This window comes from Manacus candei, unplaced genomic scaffold (genome assembly GCF_025592945.1).
Source record: "Manacus candei isolate 608988 ecotype Guabito, Panama unplaced genomic scaffold, ASM2559294v1 h1tg000047l, whole genome shotgun sequence".
NCBI lineage: Eukaryota > Metazoa > Chordata > Aves > Passeriformes > Pipridae > Manacus > Manacus candei.
This window is the reverse complement of record NW_026138095.1, coordinates 10529906-10554732: the sequence shown is the minus strand read 5'-3', so window position 1 is coordinate 10554732 and position 24827 is coordinate 10529906. Positions and strand designations below refer to the sequence as shown.

Below are 24827 nucleotides of genomic sequence, written 5' to 3'. Positions count from 1 at the left end.
GTCCTTCACAGCTGTGGCGCTGCTCAAATACCCCAGGAATCTGCAGGCAGTGGGACAAGTCACCCTTTCCTGGGACTCTCTGGCTCCTGCCATCATCCCCTGCTCAGACCCAGACATGAGACACACTGTTATAACACACACAGGTCACATCAGCACCCGAGATTGCCTGGCACAAGGAATGCACAGATCTAGGAATACAACAGGAATGCTCCTATACAGCAGTAAGCAATGATTAGGTATTTTTTCCCTTTTGGAGGATTTTTGGTTCTCCAGTCCTTCTCCACCAGAAAATCTCCTTGGAACTGTTCTCATCCTTCTGAGAAGGTAACCACGAAACTTTATAATCAACCAGAGGTGGTTTCAAATCCTTACCCCTTTTCCATCAAGTGTTGGTTCCACATTGAGTGGAACCACACATTAGGTTCCACCCTGTGTGCTTATGGATTTAGAACCTCTGGAAAAACCTCCCTCCACCTTCTCTACACTCCCACACGCTCTGAGGAACACCCGTCTCTCAGGATGCTGCACAGCTGTTTCGAACACTCAGACGCTTGGGCGTAAAAGGAAACCACTTGTCCCGGCACAAAGACCAGAATTTATGTATTTAATGGAACTTCGTTCAAGGGAGGGGGTTGCTCAGAAGACTTTTAGCATCACAGTGCTTCAAAAGAAGAGAGAACGTACCTGCGGGCTCCTCCGTGCTGCTGGCGGCCGTGGTGGGGGGCGCGGCGGGGATCTCTGCGCGGGACAGCGAGGAGGCAGGAGCAGAGGGGACAGAAAAGAAGGAGGAATTATTCCAAATCCCAGAGAGCCTGGCCCCTGCACACACTGCATGTTCCCTCCCCAGCCATGTCTACCAGCACGGAGGGTTTCCCAACGATGTCCTCCAGCAAGGAGCATTGCAAGAGCCCCAGAGAGCAGCGCACCAGGACCATAGCTACTGGGGAGTCAGGCCTCCCTGGAGGGTGTGGGAAAGGGGTTTTTAACAAAACATTTTGGCTTGTGGCTGCGGGCTGCACTGTGCCCAGCCCCTGCAGGCAGTGGGAATGCTGCTGCCTCTCCCTGTCCCAGGGCTGTCCCTTCCAGCTGCTGTCTCCACCCACGTCTGAGGCAGTGTGAGCGCTCCTCTCCTGTGAGAGAGGGTGCAGGTAAAGCATTGCATCTCTCTGCAGGGATGCAAGTGTTACCTCACACATTTAAGGGAAAACCAAACATATCTGGTGCCAATGCACTGGTCCCTGGTTTTGATTTGGGACCAGCTTTGCAGAGCAAAAACCACATAATATTCGGGATATTCGTGCCCACGCCTGGCTGTGTTTGTTGAAATTCAAGGGATGGGCTGTGGATGGAGGGATGGCCCCAGCTTTGCAGGGTGCTCTCCTTTCCCAGAGCACATACATAGCTCTCATCACAGACATCCTTCACACATTCAGGGCATAATGATGCAATTTCTGTGCATTCCTGGTAATCCTGGTGGGGGAACTCCCCACCAGCCCAGTTTGAAAGTGGAATTTAGGCATGAGCTGGGGGTCAGCATTTGCCTCCTTCCACTTGTGCTCTTGGGAACACACCTGGCCACGAAGGCAGGGTTTGCTGAGGTCAGTCTGCATTGTGGTGACAGCAGCTCATAGGGGTGCAGCCCAATTAGCATTAGATGATTTTTTCAAGTCATTCACTCTCATGAAATTAAACACAGGCACAGCCCATGTGAAAGACATGGTACATAGTCAGGAAGCACATGGACAGCCAGCACAGCCATCCCAAAAGGCTGGGTGGGTACTCCTGCCTGCAGTGCAGACAGACCCTACTGGGGTCTTGTTCATTCCCCATGAGGCGTTTTTTGCATGATTGTAAGTCTCTGGAACAGGGAAAATATAAGCAGTGGTAAATCAGAGAGTAACTGTGCCCTTGCAGGCAAGGTGGCAGCCCCTTGCCAGTGGCAGTGAGCCTGTGGCAGTGGGAGAGCAGCGTGGGCAGGGATGGAGCCCCCCACTACACACAGATCAAATACGTGTGAACTCCATCCCCTCCCACGTGTGGGATATGCTGACTGACATTTTTCAAGGATGAAAATGTCCTGGTTTGGGTTTTTCTGGGATGAGGGAATTGTGAGTTGCTCATATCTTCACTTGAATTGCTTTAGAGTCCTATGTGCAGATCCAGCTCCCAACAACTGCACGTGGGCTTGACGGCCAGGCCAGAGCCTGGCTTGGAAAGCATTTTCAGCAAAACATCCCTAGGCAAGGATGTTTTGCAGTGACACAGAAGTAAGTGGCTCCCATGGGTGCTGGGTGGTGGTCAGGTGGCAGGGCCAGGCAGGGCAGCCCTGCCAGGCTCACACCAGCCTTGAGCACGCAGGGTCGGGAGCTGTGTGAGCACAGCCCGGCTCCAAACCCCTGGATGGGTCGTGTTGAAATCCTGTGTCTGTCTTTATTTAGTGCAACAAATCCCAAGGGAGCTGATGCAAGGAACAATTTACTCTCTGATTTGCCATGGCCCTGGGGAATGGCTGATGATAAACCTTTGTGCATACTTGCTGCAGCACAGCCTGGAGCCACGACTGGAGGGCTTGGAGAAATAAGCATCTAGTTTGAGCTCTTGCTGTCCCATTGCAACATGGGGAAAAATGAATCTCAAGTGACCAAAACCCATCCCAGAATGCATGTTTTCTTCAGCAGGAGAAGGTGGACAAAGGGTATCTTCCCCATAATTCAGCAATGGCCATGCTGAGAAGGAGATGCTGGGGGGGGACAGAGCAGGAGCAGACTCTGGGTTCCCAGGAAAGACTTTTTTCAACCTTCACTTTTCTTGTTGGGCCTTTTTCCCCTCTTAGGAGCAAGGAATCACCCTTGAGGGGAGCAGTTCCTCCTTCCCAGCCCATCCCAGGCACACTAATTTTGATGCTTCCTTTCGTTAGGGTGGGGGGAGATGTCTCACAAGGTGCATGAGCCACTGAATGATCCAACAGCAGCAAACCCAACAGGCAGCAGAGAGGAGCACCAGGCTAAAGCCCACCTTGCCTGGGCAGTGAGAGCTCAGCAGGGGCTGAGTGGGGATCTGGGTGTTTGCAGAGCAAATGCTGCAGTGGAGACACTTTGGGAGCTGTACCTGTACCAGGGTGCTCCCTGCTGTTGTTTGAAGAGCAGAGGAGGAGAGCAGCCTTGGGAAGGCAAATTGAAAAGCAAGCCCAAGGAAGCAAACAATAAAACAGCCTCTGTTTCTGGGAGGGTTGTGTGAGTGCAAGATCCCCTTTAGCAACCCAGGTACTATCACTGTGTTACTGTGATGGCAACTTCACCAAACCAGCAGCTCCTCTGATATGAGCTCTGTGTCAGTGCAGCACAACCTGTTTTTGGAGAGAAAATCCTGTTTGTAGGGATCTGCTGTAGCATCCAGACCTGATGTGGTACCCAAAAATAAATGTGCTCTTGAGGCACCTTTGCTCCTGAAGCAAAACCAAATTACCATCAAACTGGTCTGTAACTGCACCCACACAGCCCAGCCAATGAGGCAGATGAGCTGTTTGGAAGCCAGAGCTGGATCCTGGGCTATGTTCCCTCCTGTGGGGATGGGAGGGGAACCCAGGCAGCTCCATCCCCCGAGCACTGCCCGCTGGCACGGTCGTGACAGGGTTAAGCAGCCTCCCAACGCGGGCAGTGGCTCCTGCGGGTTTCTAAGGGTTAATATCTCTAATCTACAGACACTGAAAGAGCGATCCACCTACTTATGCAGGGGGCGATGGGAGAGCGGCTCTGCTGGTAGCCCTTGGCGCAGCGGTTGCAGGTGATGCCGGTGACCCCGTCCTTGCAGGGACACTGGCCCGTGGTTTGGTTACAGGTTTGGCCGGCGGCACCCACGGGATGGCAATCGCACTCTGTGGGGGGAACACACAACAAGAGGGTCAGGGGAGAGCAGAGCGGGCGCAGGCGACGTTGTGGCATCGCCGGGGAGCAATCCCGGCGTGGCTCCACCTTTCCTGCCGCCGGCAAACATCCCACCCAGCCAGCGACTGCACTGACCTGGAACGGAGGTGGCATTTGGCAGAGGGGGTGTGGAGGCCCTTACTTGGGCACAGAGGGGATGGCACCGGAGAGAGGGTGGCCCTGCCACAGCCCATCCCGCTGCGGGGATGGAAACGCAGCCAGGATGTCTCAGGTGCTGCACAGCCCTGGGGAGGCAGCGTGGGGACACCCACCCGTGGGCACAGAATCACAGCGTGGGGACACCCACCCGTGGGCACAGAATCACAGAGTACACCGAACTGGAAGGGATCATCGAGGCCAACTCTTAGCCCTGCACAGGCCCATCCCCAAGAGTCACACCGTGTGCCTGAGAGGAAACACAACTGCCTTATCCATGAGTGCTGTGATCAAGAGTTTGCAGCACTCAAAGAGGAGGGGAGCAGGCAAAGCAGCACCCGCTGCCCCCACCCCAGCAGCTTCAAACGCCCTCAGGCTCCCAGGAGCAGTGGCAGGACTGTAAGGAAGAGGGACAAAACCCAGGAGTGTTTCATTGCCCCTTCAGCACATGAGATCTCAGGCAGGGAGCGAGTGCTTTCAGAGATGTTGGGAATTCGTTTCACGTGCACTACAAGAAAAACCAAACCAGCCACCCTCCTCCTTTCAGTGCTTTTGCTTGAGCCCTTCCCTGCTGAGCAGCATCCCTGGCAGCTGGCACTGAAGGAGCAGGAAGGAAATGCCCTTGTGGGATGCAGGCAGGCTGGAGGACCTGCTGTTCCCGGCCAGATGGATGGAGGCTTGACGGCAGAGCTGGGCAGATGTGAAGGGTTTGGCAGGGGATGTAAATACTGCACTTGAAAACATTCACCATCTCATTTCCCACAGTGGGACTTACCGGCGCAGCTGTTTGGTTAAAAAAAAAAAAAAAAAAAAAAAAAAAAAGCCGAAAAGAAAAAAAAGCCAAAAAAAAAAAAAAAAGGCATCAGGGCTTGTTATCATCGCTGCTCCAAAAGGATTACGGCCTCGCACATTTGTTAACAGCCCTGATTTCTAAGAGCTGCAAGCACCGTGCCAGACTGTGGTCTGCCCCTGCTGAGCAGTGGCAGGGAGAGGCAGGAAAGCTTTCCTTTTCTTCTGCAGCATCCTCAAGAAGGAGCCAGCCAAATCCCTCCCAGGGGAGCACTGATCCCGCTCTCCTTCTGCCCCTCAGGGGAGCTGCCTGCTAGAAAGGGGGCTTGGGGGAAAATGTGTCCCACTGCCCAAAATCTGGAGGGAGCTGGTCTGTGGGTCAGGAGCAGTATGAGTGTCTCCATGGGCTCCAGTGGCTTAAAACACCCCCAGATCCCCCAAACTGGGCATACCACTCCCATGAGGGTTTGTTCTGGACCCTGCAATGATTCTTGGTTTGTCTTGCAACCCCTCAGCTCTGAGACACCCTAAATCTGCCTCATCTGGGGACAACAAATCACATCCCACATTCATCTGTGTTGGGTGTCCAAGCTTTGATGTTTGGCTGGAGCTTCCCTCCAACCCATCCCAGCACGATCCTGCTCCAGCTTCCCTGTACCAGCAGCTCCCAGTTTGACCCCCCTCCCAGCAGGGTTTGGATAGTGCCTCTGGCCTCCTTGCACCAGGATTTCCCCTTCTCCCTGTGTGGGACATCCCATCCCTGTGCAGCCCTTCCCAGAGCACCAACAAACTGCTGCCATCCCTGACTCCACCAGTCTTGAGTGGGAAGAGATGGAGCCTTGCCAAAACCTGATGATTTTTTCACATGCAAGGGGAAAAAAACCCTTCAAGAAACCAACAACGCTTTTCCTTCTTTTCTCCTCTTTTCCTAACACTTCTGATTTGTTTTTTTTGGTTAAGGGTCCTGCTCTCTCCCCTGCTGTGAGCTGTCCCTGCTTGCTGCTTGCTGCCCACAGCAGAAAATTTGCTTTTCTAAACTTAATTTTGATTGAAAAACTTTCAACATGAAATGAGTGTGGCTGGTGATGAGCTCGGAGAGCAGAGGGATGTTTAGGTGGGAAAACCTGCCCATTGCAGCCCCAGGGGATGGCTTTGACAAGGCTGGGGGAGAGGAAATAAAAACACATTAAGTGAAAGAGTGAAGAAGAGCCAGGGCAGAAAAGAGTTAAAGAAGAGCAGAGAGGCAGGAGTTAATACAAAAATAAGCAAATCAGGGAAGGGTTACACAAGAAGAGGCAAAGGGCAGGAGGATGGGGAGGAACATGCCTCATGTTTCAGGCGTCCCCTCTGGGGCTGCGCGCTGGTTTCAGGCATCGCCTGCAAACCCCCATCCTGTGAGTAATCCTCCCCCATGTGAGCGGATTGCACCGATTTCAGTGGGACTGCTTGGACGAGAGAGGGAAAGGGAGGGAAAAAAGCCTTGGTGATGAGTAAGATTTACAGAATCAGGCTCTTGGAGGCTGGGCTGCAGAGCACAGAGCGCTCCTCTGGACACCACATAAATAAATAGCGATGCTGCTGCTTCCTTCCCTCATGAGGTAATGCCTCGGCACAGCTCGTCCGGAGCTGCTGGGTTATTTTTACAGCCCTATCTGTCTGAGGTTGTCTCCTCTCTCCCCAGTCTGGGCTCCTGTGAGGGCTCTGCACACAAGTGTCACCCGTGTCCCCACGGGCACGTGTGATGTGCCCAAGGCTGCAGAGTAGGCAAGTCATGGAGGAGCTGGGACTCACCAGCTCGTGGTCCAGGACGTCACCAGGACAAAGCCCTGGCTGATTTCTGACAGCTCATGCTGACACACGGTGGGGTAAATCCCCTCTGGGTGGAGGGATGTGCTTTGTGTCACCAGTCCCCAACTTTAGGCTGGGGCACAGGACCCTGCGTGTCCGGGACCGCTGCCCCGGGCAGAGCACTCCGGCTCCTCCAGAGCCTGACCCCGCTCTGACTTGTCTATCTTCCAGAAAACTCTCTGAATCAGCAGCAACTCAGCCCTCGAGGAGCGGGGAGGCAGGAGGTGGTCTAGGCGGTGTCTGCAGATGTGTATTTGCCGTCCCTGTCCTAGAGAAACTGAACCAGCGCCAGCAATTAGGAGCAATTAAAGGTAATTTGCAGTTCCCTGGCCAGTGCAAACACTTGCAGCCAGCAATTACAGGCTCTTCTCCTTCCCCAGCCGTGGAGTGGCTGGGCTGCTGGTGCTTGATGCTGATTTTTCTAGTACGGTTCAAATTCCTTTGGGCTGTAAAGCCAAATTGAGGAAAGACTGCAGTAGAGTCACAGTGGGGGTGTGATTGCTGCCAACGCCCCCTTTGGCATCCCCATGACCTTCCTGATGGGCACCTTTGGACTCACAAAACGGCTTTTCAGGCCTCAACTTCCCTGAGTGCAAGGATCTGTCCATCACCCACCACGATGCAGAGGGTCAGCAGTGCCCTGCACTGAGCAGAGCCCTTGGGGCCCCAGGGCTGAGGAAAGCTCACTGATCAGGAAAGGAGGGTATCTGGGACATGACTGGGGATTATAAGGGGGATAAGAAGTTATTTTTCTACTGTATCCTCATGCCTTGCTTGAAAGGATCACCCCACAGAGGAGGGTGCAAGGGTGCAATGAGATGAGAGAGGAGCAAAGAGGAATTATGTCGGTGCAAGAAAACAGTGGGTCTGCAGTCTGTTAGTCCACAGAGCACTGGGGGAAGGAAATAACCATCAGGATTTAGTTCTTTCAGAAAATCTTAAAGAAAAATCTTTGATGTGGCAGAAATGATCCGGAATTTCTAGGGAAAAATGAAATTATTTGCTGCTCGAAAACATGGCTGTGGAGGAGGAAACAAGGAGCAGGAATCTATGGTGAGGTTTTAATGGGCACTGATGGTAGCAGTGGGGGTGCCTCGGCCCATAAAAGCTGATTTTTCTTATAAAATAATCATGGAGTGGAAAGCAGGGAGCTAAAAGCATTTCTAGGTGACCCCGTGCAACTTGGCTAGTCCAGATGTGTTGGTCTTCTGCGAGACAGACCCAAACTGGCCGAATGGATGAGGGGAGAGCAGCCAAAATCCGGTGCACAGAAGGCTGCATAATTGGAAGGAGGGAACAGGATGGCTCATACACACTGAAGGGTCCCAATTAACTGCAACCACTCCAGGAAAAGATCTAGGAGTCAATGAAACATCTGGCTGATTGCAACGGAGCTCAGAAGAGCCACAAGATGGGAGGTTGTGTTATGAAAGGGGTAGAGAGTAACAGTGAATGTGTAATATCGTGGCACTATAGAAATCAATAGCACGTCCTCAGCTGGGGAACTGCAGTGAAAGGCAGGGAGAGGCACCCATCTGAGGACGGAAAAGATTAGGGATGCCTTGCCAAGAGACGATGGAGGGGTGCCAAGCAACGCTGAGCGCCGGGAAGGTCAGACAGGTGCTCCTCTTCACTGGTCCTTAAAACACGGGGACAAAGGGACATTCAAGGCATTTAAAAGGCAACCTTTTTCAATGATAAAAGGAAATGCTTCTTTGCACTGCACGTAATTAACTCGTAGAACTCATGCTACGAGACACCATGGCAAGGGCCCAACAGGATTAGATAGGGCTATGAATGAGAACATCTGTAGTTACATTAGCTGGGATTAATATATATACGGATATAAGCACTCCAAGCCAGCTACTAACTGCCTGCAGTTAGGAGGAGATTTCCCCTGGGGCCAAGCTCTTGCAGAACCGGCTGTCTTGGAGTTTTATATCTCTGTCTGGAGCTTCCAAGACAAGCCACTATTATATGTACAAACCTGCTGAGGCAGAGCATCACCAGCCCGAGCACAGGCAGGGACACATTTCTGTGCCTCAGCCGAGGTTTGGGACGAAAAAATACCTGCAAGCAAATCTTAGGGCCTTTCATGGAAGGATGCAAAACACCCTGGGAAAGTGGTTGAACTTGCCGGGGTGTCTCTGCCCTGCTGAAGGCTGACAAATAGCATGACAAAAGTGCAAATATTTTTCCTCCTCTGAATTTTGGTCGGAGGTATTCCCAGCTGCTAATCTTCCCCCACACACGTGTGTTGAAAGGTAAACAGAGGGATAAATCTCCAGGCTTAGCTCTCCTCAAGTGTGACCTTTATTGAGAAGGTACCTGAAAAGGCCTGCATTTTTGGAGAATTAACATCTTCCTGCTTTCAGGGAAGCTGTGTCTTTGAGATGCTTTCAGAATGACAAAAAATCTTTTTGACTGAGAAGAAAGGCTTTGATTCTACAAGGTGTGCAGATTTCCTCTTGTCACACTGGATCTGCCATGATCACACACCTCACAGGGCTTCCAGATCCAACTGCCCAAAGCGTGACCTCTGTACTGAGCAGTGACCCAACAGTGCATCAGACTGGAAAGAAACACTTTAATTTACAATGGTCACTGATGAAGTTCCCTATACTGAGAAATCACATTAATTTTAAGTATGAATTCATGTCTCATATAGCCCAGATGCCTTAGGTGCACGTTTATGTTTGTCCACGCTTTAAAATGCTTTTCCAGAATCACGGCCAAAAATTGCTTCCCTGTGGTTGCTTTTCTTCTCTCCTCTGAAGACTTCAATGGGAGTGAAAAATGTGGCTGCAGAAAATTTCTGTCGGAAAAAAAAAATACCCCAAACCCAGATTTCTTTCAAACCCCTTCTCTTGGATTCCAGCAGTATTTTAAACACCGAAATGTCAAAACAGCTCAAATTTGCCTGTTGCCTCAATAACACAACCTGGTGCAGTAACCATATCTCAGCCTTATGCTTTAGTATTTAAAGGTGTGGTTCCAATATTATTACTTAAATGAGCTTTTTGTTCTTGTTGTTGTAGTTATTTTTTTCCTGCTCCACTGTCTTTAGTAACTTGCATACTGAGATCCTGGTTCCTCTGGACATATCTGCCCAGGGAATGCAAGGTGTGAGAACTCCTTGGGTGGGTCCAGCTCTCCCATGGTATCCATAATCCATCCCAGAGATGACCCCTTGAAACTGTCACAAAGTCCTGACCTGGGCAGGCTATTTTAGGAGATTTGCTTTGGCTCCTGCCTTTGGGGAATCGATTCAAAACAAGCAGCTCTCCTTCCTCTGGAGACCTATCCCAGTTATTTGTCCATGGATGAGGAAAATCTGGTCTGATCTCTGTGCACCTGAGTGGTGCTGGCTCTGAGGGCAGCACCCTGTGGGGATGGGGGAGACCACAGCCACTGCCAGAGCATCTCCACCACGGGCAGCACGTCCTGCAAATCCCACAGATTTATGTCATGGGGAAGAGAAACTGTGGTATTTATTGTGCACCCACCCAGTCTGGCCCCAGCCAGTTTGCTTAACCAGAAGCAGAGGTTGAAATGTCTCTGTGTTAACCCTGAATACTAATAATGACTTTAAATATTAACTATTAACTGCTTTGCAAGGAGATCGTCGGCTTGTCTGCGATATTGTGAACTGGATTTAGCTCTCCAAAGGATCATGTTCATGCACAATGTCCCTCAGCACATTCTCTTGGAGATTTAAAGGTTTCTTGCCAGCAGAACATGAATTCCTCCTTTTATCGGGCGAAGCCAAATAATCTCTTGGTGTTCCACAGCGTCCCTCCTCCTGCGCCGCTTCTCAGGGCTCTCCCATTTCTTCCTCCTGAACTGGCACCCGGGGAAGCCAAGGGCCCTGGCGCCCTGCAGTTTGGGCCAAATTTCACAGATTAGACCTTGTCTTTGTCTTCTCCATAACAAGGAACAGACGGGCCCACAAAGCCTCCACTGAGCAGGAGTCGCCGCTAATCCGGAGGGGGCTTTGAACCACGGCAATAAATCCACTTTTTGGGCAGGCACACTATGGGCAGGCATTAGAGATACAGACAATAAGACAATTATGGCAGCACTCTCCAAAATGCTCGAAAATTCCCTCGTTAAAAAAGTTGCTAGAGATTCCCCCGTCGTCTGGGAGCTCCGGCTTTTGGGTGATTCTCAGCCAGGGATGCTGAGACACCCCGGGATGAAGCATGGGGGCTTGCTTCTCCCTGCTTTGCTGGCAGGGCTTGGGTTTTGTCATGGAGGATGTTATCCCTTTTGTTTTTCCATCAAAAGATGTCAAGTCTGGTCTAAGACCTGCAGGGAAAGCTCTGGCCAGGCAAAGAGCAGCTTAGTGGGGCACATGACTCTGAAGCAAAATACAGCTCATCCTGCTTTCGTGGGAGACATTGCAGGGGAAAGAGTGTTAGAAAATACTAATTTTGAGGGGGGAAAAAAAGGCACATCTTTTCTCCTCCTGATGTGTTTTTAGCATGGCTTCTGAGGAAATGAAGTTCCTACAAGTGTATTCTCCCACTAACAGTGTTTCAGTCAAATCTGGCAGCAGAGCAAAAGTTTCAGAGATAATGAGGTTGCCACAAGCCTCAGGAAAAAAAGGCAGTGGAGAAGATGAGAGAGAAACTCTAGGAAAAGCTCTGCAGAGGGGAATCCCTTCAGTGTGCATGGCCCTTATGGGACACTGAAGTATCCACAGTGAGGAGAGCCCCCAACACCTCAAGTGCAGGGGAAAATGGCAATGAGAGCTCTCGGGGCACAAATCCCAGTCACTAATTTGTAATGCTCCAAGAAGCCTATGTTTAAGTGGAAAATAAATCCTTTTCCACCAGAAAAAAAAGCCTTTTTGTTTTACAATGCTGAAAACCAGAGTGTGTGGATGATCAGGACAGAGCTTTGGTTTAATTCTCAGGATCTGAGAGCCTGGAGGACTTTCCAGTCTGGAGAACTGGTCTGAAGCAGGAAATTATCTCAACAGTTTGAAAACACTTGTGGAGAAGGCAAATTATTCCTTGTCTTTCCTCTATCTTGGAGATATGCAGAAGTCTGGCTATGCAAGTGAATTTAGCAACTTTTGTTCATAGTCTGAGACTTATGGAGAACTGGGGTTTAGTCTGGTTTTATTTCTTAATTAGGGTGCAAATTCCCCTCTCTTGTGTCACATGCCATCACTTCTGAAAAACCACAGTCCAAACCTGCCCTCCAGGATTGCTTCTGGATGTATCTCTGCTGGAAAACCAAACCCAAGCCACAGTTTTGAAGATGGTTGGCCCCCAGTTTAGCCAATAAAACTCCTTTTGGGCACCAGCATTGCCAGGATGTGATTTTTCAGGAATGCAGAGCTAGCTCCTGTCAGGGAATCAACTATCTACATTTTCCGATTCAGCTGGATCATCCAAGTGCCTAACATGGATTTGGGACTCAGCTGTCAGCTATATCTCCCCTCTGAAGGTGCTGGGGGGTGATTTCTAGGCTGCAGTGGAGACTCAAGGTCCTTCTGAGGGTCTCTAGAGGAGCCTCCTCCATCCTCCATCCTCCTCATCACACCTTTTGGTTCCCTGGAGTCAGCAGAGTGTCTTTCCCTGAACCCTGCAAGCCCCACACAGTGCTGGCAGGTTCTGCCATGGCTTTTACCCTTTCCTCTTTCCCTTTTTCAGCTCATCCCTTCCCTGGGCTGTTCCTCCCCTCCCGTACCAAAAGCGATGCAGGTGGAGGTGGATCTCTAACCCAGCTCACCTGGGGGTGTCCCTCTCCTGGGGGGTGGTGTTTGGGGTCCTGGTTTGACAGAGCATTCCCAGGGCTGTGACACACAGAACGTGCTGGGGCCCTGAGTGCATCTCCCCTGGGAGCAGGAGCTCCTGGCTGGGCTGGGAATGCCAAGTGGAGACAGCAGAGCCCCACTCCGGGGTCTGTGCAGCAGGTCAGGCCCCTGACCCATGAACTGGTGTCCTGGTTATGTCCACATGTTTTCCCAGCCCATCTGAAGATGTCAAAAGTCCCTTCCTCACCTCCCCTTCCCTAAACCAGGTTTGTTTCAAATTTACCTTTAAATGCAAGGGAGTTGTACCAACGCAACAAAGTCCAAAAGATTCCTGGGAGAGAGGGGAGCCCTGCTGAAAAGGGCTCTGGAAGTACCAGTGTGGTTCTTTGGAGGAGAACCGGAGTCCAGATAAGCAGCAGTCCCCTCCTTCAAGGTGCACAGGGCCTGCCCAGAGCAGTCCCAGGAGTCCTGGCTGGCAGGGGAGTCATATCCCACAGCAAAAGTGCCTGGTGGGAGCAATATGTGGAATTCTTGACTTCCCTGGAGCCAGAAGACAGCGGCAACTCAGGAAAATTTTTGGCATGGAGGTGATTTTGCTCTGACCTTATCAACAGGCAAACAGACAAACCCCTCTCTCTTCTTTTTCCTTTTTTTTTCTTTTTATTTTTTTTTAAATTTTCTTTCTTTTGTTTTTTTGGTTAATGACCTTGAAAGCCAACTTCCAGAGATTGTAGCAGAGCAGAGACTCCCAGCACATGTATTTTTTTATCTGGGATGTGGGTGGCAGAGCCTCCTCACTCATGGCAATGCCCCTTGGTGCTCTGCCAGCCCCTGGGGCTGGGAGGGAGGTCTGAGGTCCTCTCTGCTCTCTCCAAGCATCCAGGTTTCAATCCTGGACTGCCTAAAATATCCTCTGCTGAAAGCAAATATCTGTTTAAACTTTGTTGTGTTATGGGAGGTGGCCCTGATCAGAAGATAGAGAGAGGAAAAAACCAGTGATGAGTTTCTGGGAAGACCAGAAAGCAGGAGTTTACCTTCATCCCAGCTAATTTGCACTAAAATGGAGAACCATACATGATTAAAATTATGGATTTTAAAAAGCTGGAATGGCCAGGTAGATGCCTTGTGTTGAGCTTCATTATTCATTTGAAAAAGAAAAAAAAAAAATCACTCCTTTTCCACGTTTTCACACAACAAATGCAAACCAGTTTAGGAGTTTCTGTAATACTCATGTCCCTTCTTTGCTCTGGGACCCTCCCAGCCCAAGTTGGTGAATGGTGCAGCTCTGCCCTGGGTCCTGGGGGTGCCATAGAGGAGGTGGCACTTGGTGGCAGTGGCTCTGGAACTCCTGAGCTGCCCCAGGACACCCCCCCATAGCGACCCGTGAGCACGGACAGCTCAAAGCTGCACTTCCATAAACCTTCCCCAACTGATTGGGGGTTGCTGATGACAAGTTTTAGATGCAGAAACCATAAATCAGCTCTTGGCACTTGGAGTAATATCGATGTAAAGACTTGAGGGGCCTTGGGGAAGGGGGTGACTAAGGCACAGCCACTAACAAATGCAGAATGGAAGAGCAGCTAGAAATCTGTTCCCGTGGCAGTGGAAGGGCATGTCCTGTGGAGAAATGAAAGTCTGCGCTTGGCAGATCGATGCCTTGGAATTTGGACTTTCTCCAGTGATGTGATTTCTCAGAGATGACCAAGCCCTGACACATGAGCTCGACCCAAGCTCTACCAGCACTATGAGTTGGCTCATCTCTCATCTGAACAGTAGCTCCAGCTGGTCTTCAAAGAGGAAGAAAAGGAGAAAAGGAAGGGAAGGAAGTCTGGTAATTAAGGACAACTCACTGGTGTGAATTCCTAGAAAGTATTGCCTTGGACTTTGCCTTGAAACAACAACTGAGCTGGACTGGAGATGGGCATCAAAATGAGGTTGCTCTGGAGAGGGGAACATCTCTCTTGGGTTGCACTTCACCCTTGTCTAAGGTGGATGCCAAGGGCACATCTCGGCGTGGATGGGCTCCCTGCAGTGATGGGAGGGTGCCTGGGGAGCAGGTACTCACTGCAGACAAGGAAAGGCTGGGGACAGGAGCCCTGTCAGGAGTCACCACTGGTGGCCCTGCTGTCCCTGGAGCCCTGGTGTAGGGGATCCAGCCAGGCCATCTCTATGTGTGGGATGTGTTAGCTGCGAGCTGGCCTAACCTCTACCTGGGTGTGGACTGGGGACCACGATGGCAGGGACATCCCTGAGGGTGTAGGGGTGCTGACCACAACTGAAACCACGGACAGACTGATCTCACTGTCCTGCACATGGCCCGTGGGACACAAGTGGGACACCAGCACACTGATGGCAGGGAGCCCCTTGTCAGACTCTGCTGTCTAAGGTGGGGTTTATCCCCACTGCCCTCTGCACCCCAAATTCCCAGCGGGCCTCTGGGCAGCAAGGAGAGGTTCCATCTCCCCTGGCTTCAGCCTCGTGGGAATGAGCTCTCAGCTCTAAGCTGGTCACGCAGCTCCCTCTATAGTCAGTGGAGAGAGGCGGGGACTCGTCCCACTGTCCCTGTCACCAGAGGCTCTGCTCCCCTCTCCAGGCAGCACCGGGAGCCAAAGGGGTTCCACTGTGTCAGTCCCCCCCACTCAGGGCCTGCAGCTGGGTGGGAAGAAAACCTGTGTCTGCACCCATGAAATCAAGGATCAGAGGCTGAGCCCATGGGGATGGCACTCACCTTCCCTCTGCTTCGACCCAAACTGCCTCCAAAATGAAAATGTCAAGGCTTGACCCTTTGTGGTTACAAGGCAGGATGGGCAGGTAGGCTGGGAGTGCCTTTTGGGTTTTGAACAAGCCATTAAGTACTTCAGTGCAGATGGAAAACCTGCCAGGCTCTGCACAGGCGTGGAGCTGTGGCAGCACCAGGGAATCAGACAATCCCATTTTTTACCAAAACATGGAGTCCTAATGAATGTGACCTCTCCAGGTGCCAAATCCTGCCTCTCTACAAGGGGTTTACACTGGCAGCCTCAGCACAAGTGCATTCAAAACGTGTATCATTTGTCATCTTTTCATCAAAAAGTGTGTAAAGCCTCTCCCTCAAGTGCAGAGCTGTTTTACAGCCGGGCTATAAAATCCTGCAGACTCTCTGCTCCAATAGAATTACATTAGTGCCAATAATCTGGCAAATATCAGGAGGGAATTTAATCAAAAGAAATAACACCAGGGCCCTGATTTACGGCGGCCCACGGCAGAGCGGGGCGGACGAAGGTTTGCAGGACCCAGATGTGGAATTTCACTTGCAACATCATTTGGAGCAGAGGGAAAGCAGAAGGAACTGGAAGCACGGCTTTGGTGTGTTGGGAACTCTTCGTGCTTTCTCAAAAACTAGTGAGAAAGGAACAATTCATCCTTGTCTGTCTTAAAAGACGAATGTGCAAAATTTCTTATATCTGGAGCTTTGTTGCTTCTCTGGACAGCCCCCACACCTAAAGGGTCAATGCAACACCAGGGGTTTGACGTGTCCAGGGCAAAGGGCATCCTGCTCCCTTGCCCTCTGGGATGAGCCCATCCATCCCCCCCGGTGGAGGAGCAGCAGGACCACGGGACTCCTCCAGCCCCAGAGTCCCCAGATGGGGCCACGCAGAGATCAGCTCTGGGGTCTGACCTCAAAACACAGGGGGAACCCGAGCCCTGGCTTGAGTAACTGCTGTCCCTGGGTTTGCCTGACCACCCACCCACAGCAGCCACACTCCTCCAGCCCCAGCCCCAGCCCCAGCCCCAGCTCCAGCCCCAGCCTGGCAGGCTCTGGCGCTCACCCAGCGTTGCCACTTCATGCAATATCCCCGCTCCATCTGTCATCAATTCCTTTGCATGTGGTTTGCAGACTCCGTGCCGTGCCCTGCCTTGTGTGGCTCTGTGACAAGGCATCTCTGGGCACTGACAAATTCTTTGCTTTTATCATTTTTGCAAGAAAACCACTGGAAGCAAACGCAGAGGCGAATTACATGGCACAGCTGCATTGCTGTTAACCATCAGGGAAAAGTCATCCTTAAAGCCCAGCTTCTTATGCCTTCATCTGTGCTGCTGAGACGACTTCAGATCATTAAAAAAAAAAAATCTATAATTTAACAGTTATTATAGGTTTGGCTATTAGAAAGCCAAACAGCCCTGTGATGGGTAGGAGGATGTTGCCCAGCTCTGCTTTCTGCTCACCTTTTGCTGCCTAAGCCTCACGCTGTGCCCTATGAACACCTGCAAAATTTGTGGATTTCTCTTTTTCTCCGAGTTGAAATTAAGTAGACCTTGTGCAAACATTTCTGCAACATTGTATTTTTGCATAAATAGCCAACCAAGCATTGAAAAGAATGCCTCTCTAATTTTCTAACCTTAGATGTGTTACGAGTTGAGGTGCATAACCTCTTGTATAGGATGGAGTGGGAGATGAGGAATGTGAGTGAGAGGAAAGGCATTTTAGCTGGATGTGTGTGTTAGGCTGAATAAAGGAGTTGAATTAGTACAAAAATCTCCTTGGCAGCTCTTCCATGGGGTGTTTGCTGTGAGCTCACACACTTGCCAGGGTAGGTGAGTGTGTCACGTGCTCTTGGCAGCTCCCGGGGCACCAGGGCTCTATCGTATGCATTTATTTAAATTTGTTGCATGTGGAACACAATCAGAGCAATGTGATGGCTGAAAGACTCAAGTCTAACAGAGAAAACAGTCTGGTGGGTGAGAGCAGACAGCAGGTAGTGGTGAGGGAGATGGCAGATGCTTCAGAATGGTTAATTCCTCAATTTGAAACACATTTGGTCAAGATGAGGCTCTGGGAGAGGATTGCCCATTGTCAGCTGGTTTGGTGAGATGATAAATGAATATTGTTATCAATGGTGAGATGGCTGAAGCTGTTAGATGATAGGGTTGTTTTTTAAACATGCCTGTTTTTAACAATTCCTTCAGAAAAAGCCCTGAATTGGGAAAGAAAAATAGAGGGAATATGAACCTGCACTGTGTCATAAACAGACCTCAGGAAAACGAGTTTTCAAAGGAATGCCTGTGCTGTAGGAAACTTCATTTTGCTGCTTTCATGCAGAACAGTGGATTACACCAACAATAACCCAACAAGTACTGTGAAATCCTGCTCATAGGCTGCAATCTGGGAGCTGCTCAGCACAGTTATCACATACCTTTGTATCTGTTACAAACCATGGGGGCTGGAGAAGTATTTAAATTCGGCCACCTCCAATTTGAAGTGCAGGAGCAGTTTGAGAAGGCAGAGGTTGAGAGAAGGACAATTGCAAAGAGCATTTAATAGAGTGAATGACCCAGCAACTGGGAAATTCAGCCTAAAATCCTTGTGGAGGGCCTCATGGAGGCCAGTGCCTGAATTCCCAGTGCTCTCCTGGGGAAACTGAGGCAGCTCTGAGGTTTCCCACCTGCAGGTACCACCCAGCTGTGTTTTTGGGTAGGACCACTCAGCCAGGGAGAGGTCAGCAGAGTGAAGGGCCAGGGAACAGCAAGGAGGGATGGGCAGGACAAGGGGAACAGGCTGCCTGGCCAGGGAGGAGAGCTGGGAAAAGCAGGAATGAGGATGGTCCTGGGAAGTGCCAGGATCAGTCAAGAGAGGGTTAAGCATGGACATCACTGCCAACACAGGGCAGAGACTGCATTTTCCCAGAATGGAAAAGCAGGAGATAGAATCCATCCTACCCTCCAGCCAAGCATCCCCTTCCTGCTCCATGCTCCCTGTGCTGATCCCAGAGGACTGGAATTCCTGTGGATGCACAGTGAGCCCATGGCTGACAAAGAGCCCTCCTCTCCTCCGAATCACACCACATCCCCAGAAGTCCCCATGCTGGGGAGGCAGAAACCACAGCCCTGGGAAGGAGTTTACTGTCCTTGGGGAGGGCAAGAATTCTTCCCAGCAGGGCAGCCCAAAACCCTTTCTGGGGAGAAGGAAGGTAGACAGGAATCAGGCTCTGGACAGCAGCAGTGCTGCTGATGGAGGGTGATGGATGCCCACATGCATCCCACAAGGAGTGCCCACACCTTCACCATTTCCATTTGACTGGCCCAACTGAACACTCCTTCACTGCTATTTCACTGTTATTTCATCAGTGACCTGGCTGTGAAGGCAGAAATGCTGACTTTATTCCGACACAGATCCTCTCAGGATGGGGAGACAAAGCATTTCCACTCATAGCATGCAGCTCCCTGCCAGAGCTGGGGTCCCTCTAGGTGTTGGGGCTGGCATGGAAGTGGCTCAGCCCCTCAACAGCCCTCTCTTCTGGCTCCTTGCATCCTGAAATGGCAGCTCCTCTGCCGCCCAGGCCCATGGATGGGGTTCCCAGCAGCCCACACATCAGCTGGAGCTGGTTAGGAGCCTCAGTGCAGGGTGGGTCGAAAATATCTCGTGTGAATAGTTTTTACAAGGTGAAAAGGGAGGAATAGGACTATCTAAAGAAGTGGTTTCTTTTTCTGTTTTGGCCAAAAGTGTCTGTTTTCAGTGGGGAAAAAAAAATAAAGAAGCAGCATTTTCATTAAAAATTAAAATGCTGAAGACTCAAAACTTTCCAGCCAAAAATACCCAGCTAAGGCCAAAAAGCTTTTCATTTCTTATTGAAATGAGTCTTTAGAGAGAAAAGAGCTGAAGATTTCTGTGGGAAACACCAGCATTCTCTAGTCTGGCTTTTGAATGTTTGCTTGATTCCTTTCGCTGCCCCTCAGGTTCAGGATTTACGTCTCCCCCAGCTGAGAGCGGAAAAGGTTCATTTGCAGGATTTGCTCTTATTGCTGCTCCCGCCCCAGCTGAAGCCCAGCTCGCCTCCACGTCCACACGAGGAAATCTCAAAAAACTCTGAGCTCAAAATAAACTCGTTTCCCTTTTTACTGTTCCCTCCTCGTCCCGAGGAGTGACATGTTCTGTGCGTGGGTTAAGCGCTGCCTGTGCCCCAGCAGTGCCGGGGCGAGGGTGGAGTGGGGGAGCTGGAGAAGGGTATTCGGGGGAGGCTGATTTACAGATGCTACATCTGACCCCATACCTGGGATTTTATGCACTTTACATGTGTGATGACCAGGTTAGCAGATGAGGCACGTGATAACTGATAAACACTGAAATAAAGTCATTCTCAGCAGTGAGGATTTGTTGTATTTCGATGGCCCCGTCCTCACCAGGAGGAGACCAGGGAGAGGTGACATCAGGGAACGTGGGGGCAAGAAAAGCAATTTCAAACGGCAAGAAAAGTCATTTCAAATTGGTTTGGGAGAGGGAGGAGCAGGAGGAGTTTGGCTCCTGCGGGAGCAGGAGCTGCAGGAAGGGGCTGGAAGGGAAGGAGCTGCGGGGTCTTGGCTGTCCCACGCCCGACCCCGGTACCTTTGCAGGCCTTGCGGTGGGAGATGGGCTTGCTGAGGTCTCGGTAGAAGCCCTCCTTGCAGTAGTGGCAGTGCCTCCCCGCCGTGTTGTGCCGGCAGTTGAGGCAGACGCCGCCGCTCTTGCGCCCCGACAGCTTGTACAGCTCCATGTTGAAGCGGCAGCGCCGGGCGTGCAGGTTGCAGTTGCAGGCTGAGAGAGGCAAAGAGTGGAGATCGTCACCATTTGTGCCCAGCCATGGAGGTGCCAAGCCCAGGGGAGCCTGTGTGAGCAGGGCTGGGCACCCGGTGTGCCCTGTCAGAGCGGGGTGTCACAGGGTGGGATGCTTTGGTGCAGCTGCTAACCCATACCCCCTCCCGACCAAGGCTGTGTGATAAGTCCAGCTTTCTGGAGGGGAAGCTGAGATCACTAAAACCTCATTTCACTATCCTGACTTGCAGCAAATGTGCCTTTGCCTCTCCCTGCTCTTAATGTGGATTAGAATCTGGGTGCAGGCAGGGCTGTGAGGACCGGGAGCCCATCCATGGTCAGGGAACAGAGCACAGCCCCCCACACTCCTCCTCCAGCTCTGTCACAAGCACTTTGTCCCATGCAAGCACCGCTCTCTCCCTTCTCATCCACTCTCACTTTGTATTGTGCTACTGCTCAGCACAAAGGCCCCCAAACTGCCATGAAATCCCTCCCTTCCCAGTACCTCAGGAGCCCCCTCTGCCCACCCCTGCAGGAAGGGCATTTCCATCATCACCTGCCTGACCTTCCCGGTAGTCCCACTCTCACCAGTTCTGACACACGTGTGTGTTTGAGCTCCAACTACCATTTCAAGACCTTCCTAGCTGGTTTCTTCCTTGTCTTTCCATGCCACAGGCTCTGTTACTCCTCTGCAGCCTCAGGTATGCTGATAAACCTCACCTCTGCCTCGGCATCCCCCATCCCGCCTGGGGCAGGGCCGGCCTGACACCCCGTTAGGCAAATACCAAGAAGTCCCCCAGTGCTTTGATTGCATGTGCTGTGACTGAGATGTCCAATTCCTCCACCATATGCAGCCTAATGTCAACACAGGCACTATTTTAACAGGGGGCCTTCGCAAAGGACAACTTAAGGACTTCAAAAGCCCGACCCCTCGCCTGCCTCTCCCCAGAGCTGTCACGGGGACATCAAGAGGCAGTTGCTGGGGCTCTGTGCTTTGCTGAGAATTTTATAGCTTGTTTTCTTTTCCCCTTGCTTTTATTTGCTCTTCACCCCTGAACAATGCAGCTGTGCCATGCCAGGCCACAGCTGGGCCTCTCGGCTCAGCACGAAGGTGTCACGGCTCTGGGCTTGTCACCTTCCTTTAGAGCAGAGACATCTTAATCCCTCATTCCTTCCTGTTTACCTTATGGTGCTTGCCCAACACAAAGACATGCTATATTTGCTTAATTATCAAATTTCAACCCAGAAAATTACAGTGCAGTTCCGCATTATTCATCAGGAACAACTCCCAGCTGACACCAGACGTGAAAGGAAAGGGAAGGGAAGAGCGAAATCCTCCATCCACATCCAACCAGTGGGATGGAGCCTGCTCTCTCCATGCCTTGCAGTCGAAATTCCTGCAGCTGGCGTGGTGAGGCCAAGCCTCAGGTCCCCACCAAACGCTGGCAGAGCAGGAGCAGCAGCCAGTGGTGACAGGAGCGTCCCGGGAGCGGTTTGCCGGCCGGGAGGGAGTGAGATTCCTGACACTGAGCAGGGCCACGGCTTTGAACCATGGTTTGCCTCTCCTTTAGATCAGCCCAGCAGCCTGTGGGTGCATTTGTCAACTCCTGAAACAGGAGATGGCCATCAAGGAGACCGGAGACACCGCTCCTGCATCCCGAGGGAATGGCTGCTGTTTAGATCTGGCCGGTCCCACAGACACATGTGCTGATGCTGCGCTTTAACAGCCTGTTTGCAGCTAAAAGGAGCACAGGAGCACGCACCAGGCGCTTTCTGTGCCCTCTTTGGAGGCTTTCCCCCTCCCATCTAAACCTCAGGAAGAGCAGCATGCTGTGCCTTGCTGGAGCAGCTGCTCAGCTCTGGTTCCTCCTGGTCTCACACGTGCTGAGCAGCCCCAGCCACCACGATGGCTCCACCACACGCAGTAAAAATAGGGGGTTAGAGGTGATTCTTGCCCTGCAGAACACACGAGCTGAGCTTCTGGGAAGGAGGTGAAGTTTTTAGAGTCCCAATCCTTGTTTTTCAGAAGGTAAAATCCTTGTTTTACGGAGGTGAATGAAGATGTTGAGATTAAACCCTTTTTCTGGGCGTGCAGAAGGTGCAGAGCCAAGGGCTGGTTCCTTCACTCAAGGCAGAACCTCTCCCCAGCCATTAACCAGGGCTGTGACATGAAGGATGATCTCTTGGCTGTACCTAAATCCCAAGGCAACACCTTTATCAATGGCACAGCCTCAGGACTCAGCTCAAGCAGAGGAAAAAAGAGATTTAGATGCCTCAGTCTGAGGGTTGGTCATCCCTGCTGTAGCCTGTGACCACATGGGCACATCTCCATCGTTCAAAGCCTTAAGGCTCATGAGCAGCTCTGCCTTTGGTGCTACAAACCACAGGACTTAGTCCCTGTTGATTAACAAGAGGAGACATTTCTCCAGGGGGTGGCATGGCCTCACAAAAGACTTAGTTCTTCCTTGAATCTGTCAGAAATGCATGTTTTCCCCAGAGAGTGAAAGCTCACCTCCTCCTAAACTTGTATTTTAGGAGAGCTGGACTTGGCACTCAAGTATTTTGCAAGATTGCATTGGCAAATCCCTTTTTAAAATTCAAAGCTGAGCCCACACGAAGAGTGACTGAAAATCTTCGCATTTCTTTGGGTTGCTTGATAAGCAGAAATGTTTTTGCAAAGCCAGGAAAACAGGACTCTTGGGATTTTCTCAAGTTCTTTGCTAATATTTCTGCTGGTCCCACCAGAGCAGAGCTGCACAGGAATGTGGAGGAATAAGTGGAGTGTGCAGAGCAGCTCAGAGCTCTGCTCCTGGGATCAATTTTACATTGATCTTCAGGGATGGGAATATCCAGTGTCTGAAGAAGGGAAGAAGCTGACCCTCACAAGATGCTGCAAGGAGCTTCCCAAAACAGCTTCCCAAAACAGCCATCCCTGTCCTCACCCAGCATCAACAACCTAAATATTGTGGATGCCTTGGGGTATAAACCCTCCAAGGAGGAAGTGAATGAGCTGGGAGAACTTGTGGGCTGGTCCAGCCCATCTCCATGAGCAGCATGACCTCCCTGTGAGCTTCCCACAAGCACAACAAGCAGCCAGGGAGCAACAGCCACCCCTCCGCTGTGACTTCTCAGGGTTTTTTGGCTCCATCGGCTCAGCCTTTGTTCTGTCTCCTCCTTCCACCTGCACTCTCAAGGCACAGAGGACACCCCTGGACACTGACTGCCTCCTAGCACACAGCTGCAGTGCCATCATCCACCCCCTCCTGATCCACCTGTCTCTGCTGACAGAAGTGGCCAAACTGACACAGGGAGAGTGGTTTTAGTTGAAATTACTGCCTCCTGTGTTCACCCTCAGTGCCTGGGTCCTGAGTGGCCAGTGCTGTGCACCCCTGGCCACCAGCTGGGGCTGGATGGAAGCTCCCTCTGCAGCCTGATGTGTTTGCAGATGCCCAGTGGGAGAGGTTTGGTCTGACAGAAGGAAGATAGCCATCCTGTTTTCTCCTGACAATAGCACATAGGGATAGAGGAATTAGGGCAATGCAGTAAATGACCCATCAGAAAGTCCTTGCTGGGACATGTCAGGATGGGATCCATCACCCGGAGGTGCAGATGTGCTGTGGACCCAGCAGCAGGTCGTGATGCTCTTGGATCCCATCTCCCAACCTGTGCAGAGTCCCTGGGTGCTCCCCATGCTCCCCACGGTGGGCTGGGCGTGTGGCTCACCCGGCCACACTTCCCTGGACAGAGGCACTCGGGAGAGGCGGATCCCGCCCTCCCTCTCCCTCACCCGAGGTTAATCCCCCGCTGTGCTGAAGAGTTTTGCCTCGCTCCTAACACGACTTGGCCTGGCTTTAATTTTCAGCCACTGCTTCTTGGTTGGAATTTCCCTGCCACACTAAGTGGCTCTTTAGCAACCCAACTTTTCTTTCTATGAATGCCTTTGCCAGCTGTAGTAAAAATCACCTCCCGGTATTGGCATCACCTTCACACCCCACGCTTTGCTTTTCACCTGGGGGAGAAGACACCCCTGCATGGGCTGCAGACCCAGCTATGAGCAAAACATGGACCAGGTGCTGAGACCTCTCTGATGAAAGGGTTTGGCTGCAGTTGCTCAGCTAAGCTCAGTGCTGCTGTCTCCTGCTCTCCTCTTTCTCCCCTCTTGCCAAGGACCTCACAAGCCTTTTGTTCGCTTGCTTTATTGCACACAGATGTACAGAGCTTCATCAAACTGTCTCTACCTGAGCAGCCAGGCTCCAATATGAATAACCAGGTTTCATTTAAACACAGATGTTCAGAAACTTGGAGAAGGCTGGAGTGGAAAAGGGGAAAGCTGTGGTTTGGACCCTGCTGAAGAAAGTACCGCAGAGTCTTCTCCGCATTGAAAACAGCGACTCGGTCAAATTAATCACTCGAAGAAGGCCAAGGTGGGCAGGATTTTCCATTTGGGAGAACGAAAGGAGATACATGAATGGAAGCACAGGCTGGAGCTGTGTGGTGGGAGCTGTGGTTGTGGTCTTTGTGCTGCTGCTGTGTCCCCCAGGCCCCATGTCCCAGTGCCCTGCGTCTCCCAGGACGCATTCCTCTCCGTGGTTTTCATTCAGCAATGACAATGCTGCCCTTTCAAAAGACCCCACCCTCCCAAAGCTTATATTTTGGCAATTTTCAAAATGCAAATTGCTTTTTAAACAAACGAAAGCCCCAAAACATTTTGTTTTAATTTTTGCAAACAATAATTCGGGGGAAGGGGGGAAGGGAAAGGGGGGGATAGAAGAACCCAGAGGCTGAAAGTAATCTCTAA

At 51.3% G+C, this 24827-nt stretch overlaps 1 protein-coding gene across 1 annotated transcript in view; it reads right to left on the bottom strand.

The window, feature by feature from the left end:
* NTN1 (netrin 1) overlaps nucleotides 1-24827 on the bottom strand; it is a 102161-nt gene that overhangs the window by 28361 nt on the left and 48973 nt on the right. The window contains exons 2-4 of the mRNA XM_051797518.1: nucleotides 19844-20032; nucleotides 3725-3874; nucleotides 685-738 (exon numbers count right to left, since the gene is read on the bottom strand). Of these exons, the coding sequence (XP_051653478.1) occupies nucleotides 685-738; nucleotides 3725-3874; nucleotides 19844-20032 (393 nt within the window). The remainder of the gene's footprint in view (nucleotides 1-684; nucleotides 739-3724; nucleotides 3875-19843; nucleotides 20033-24827) is intronic.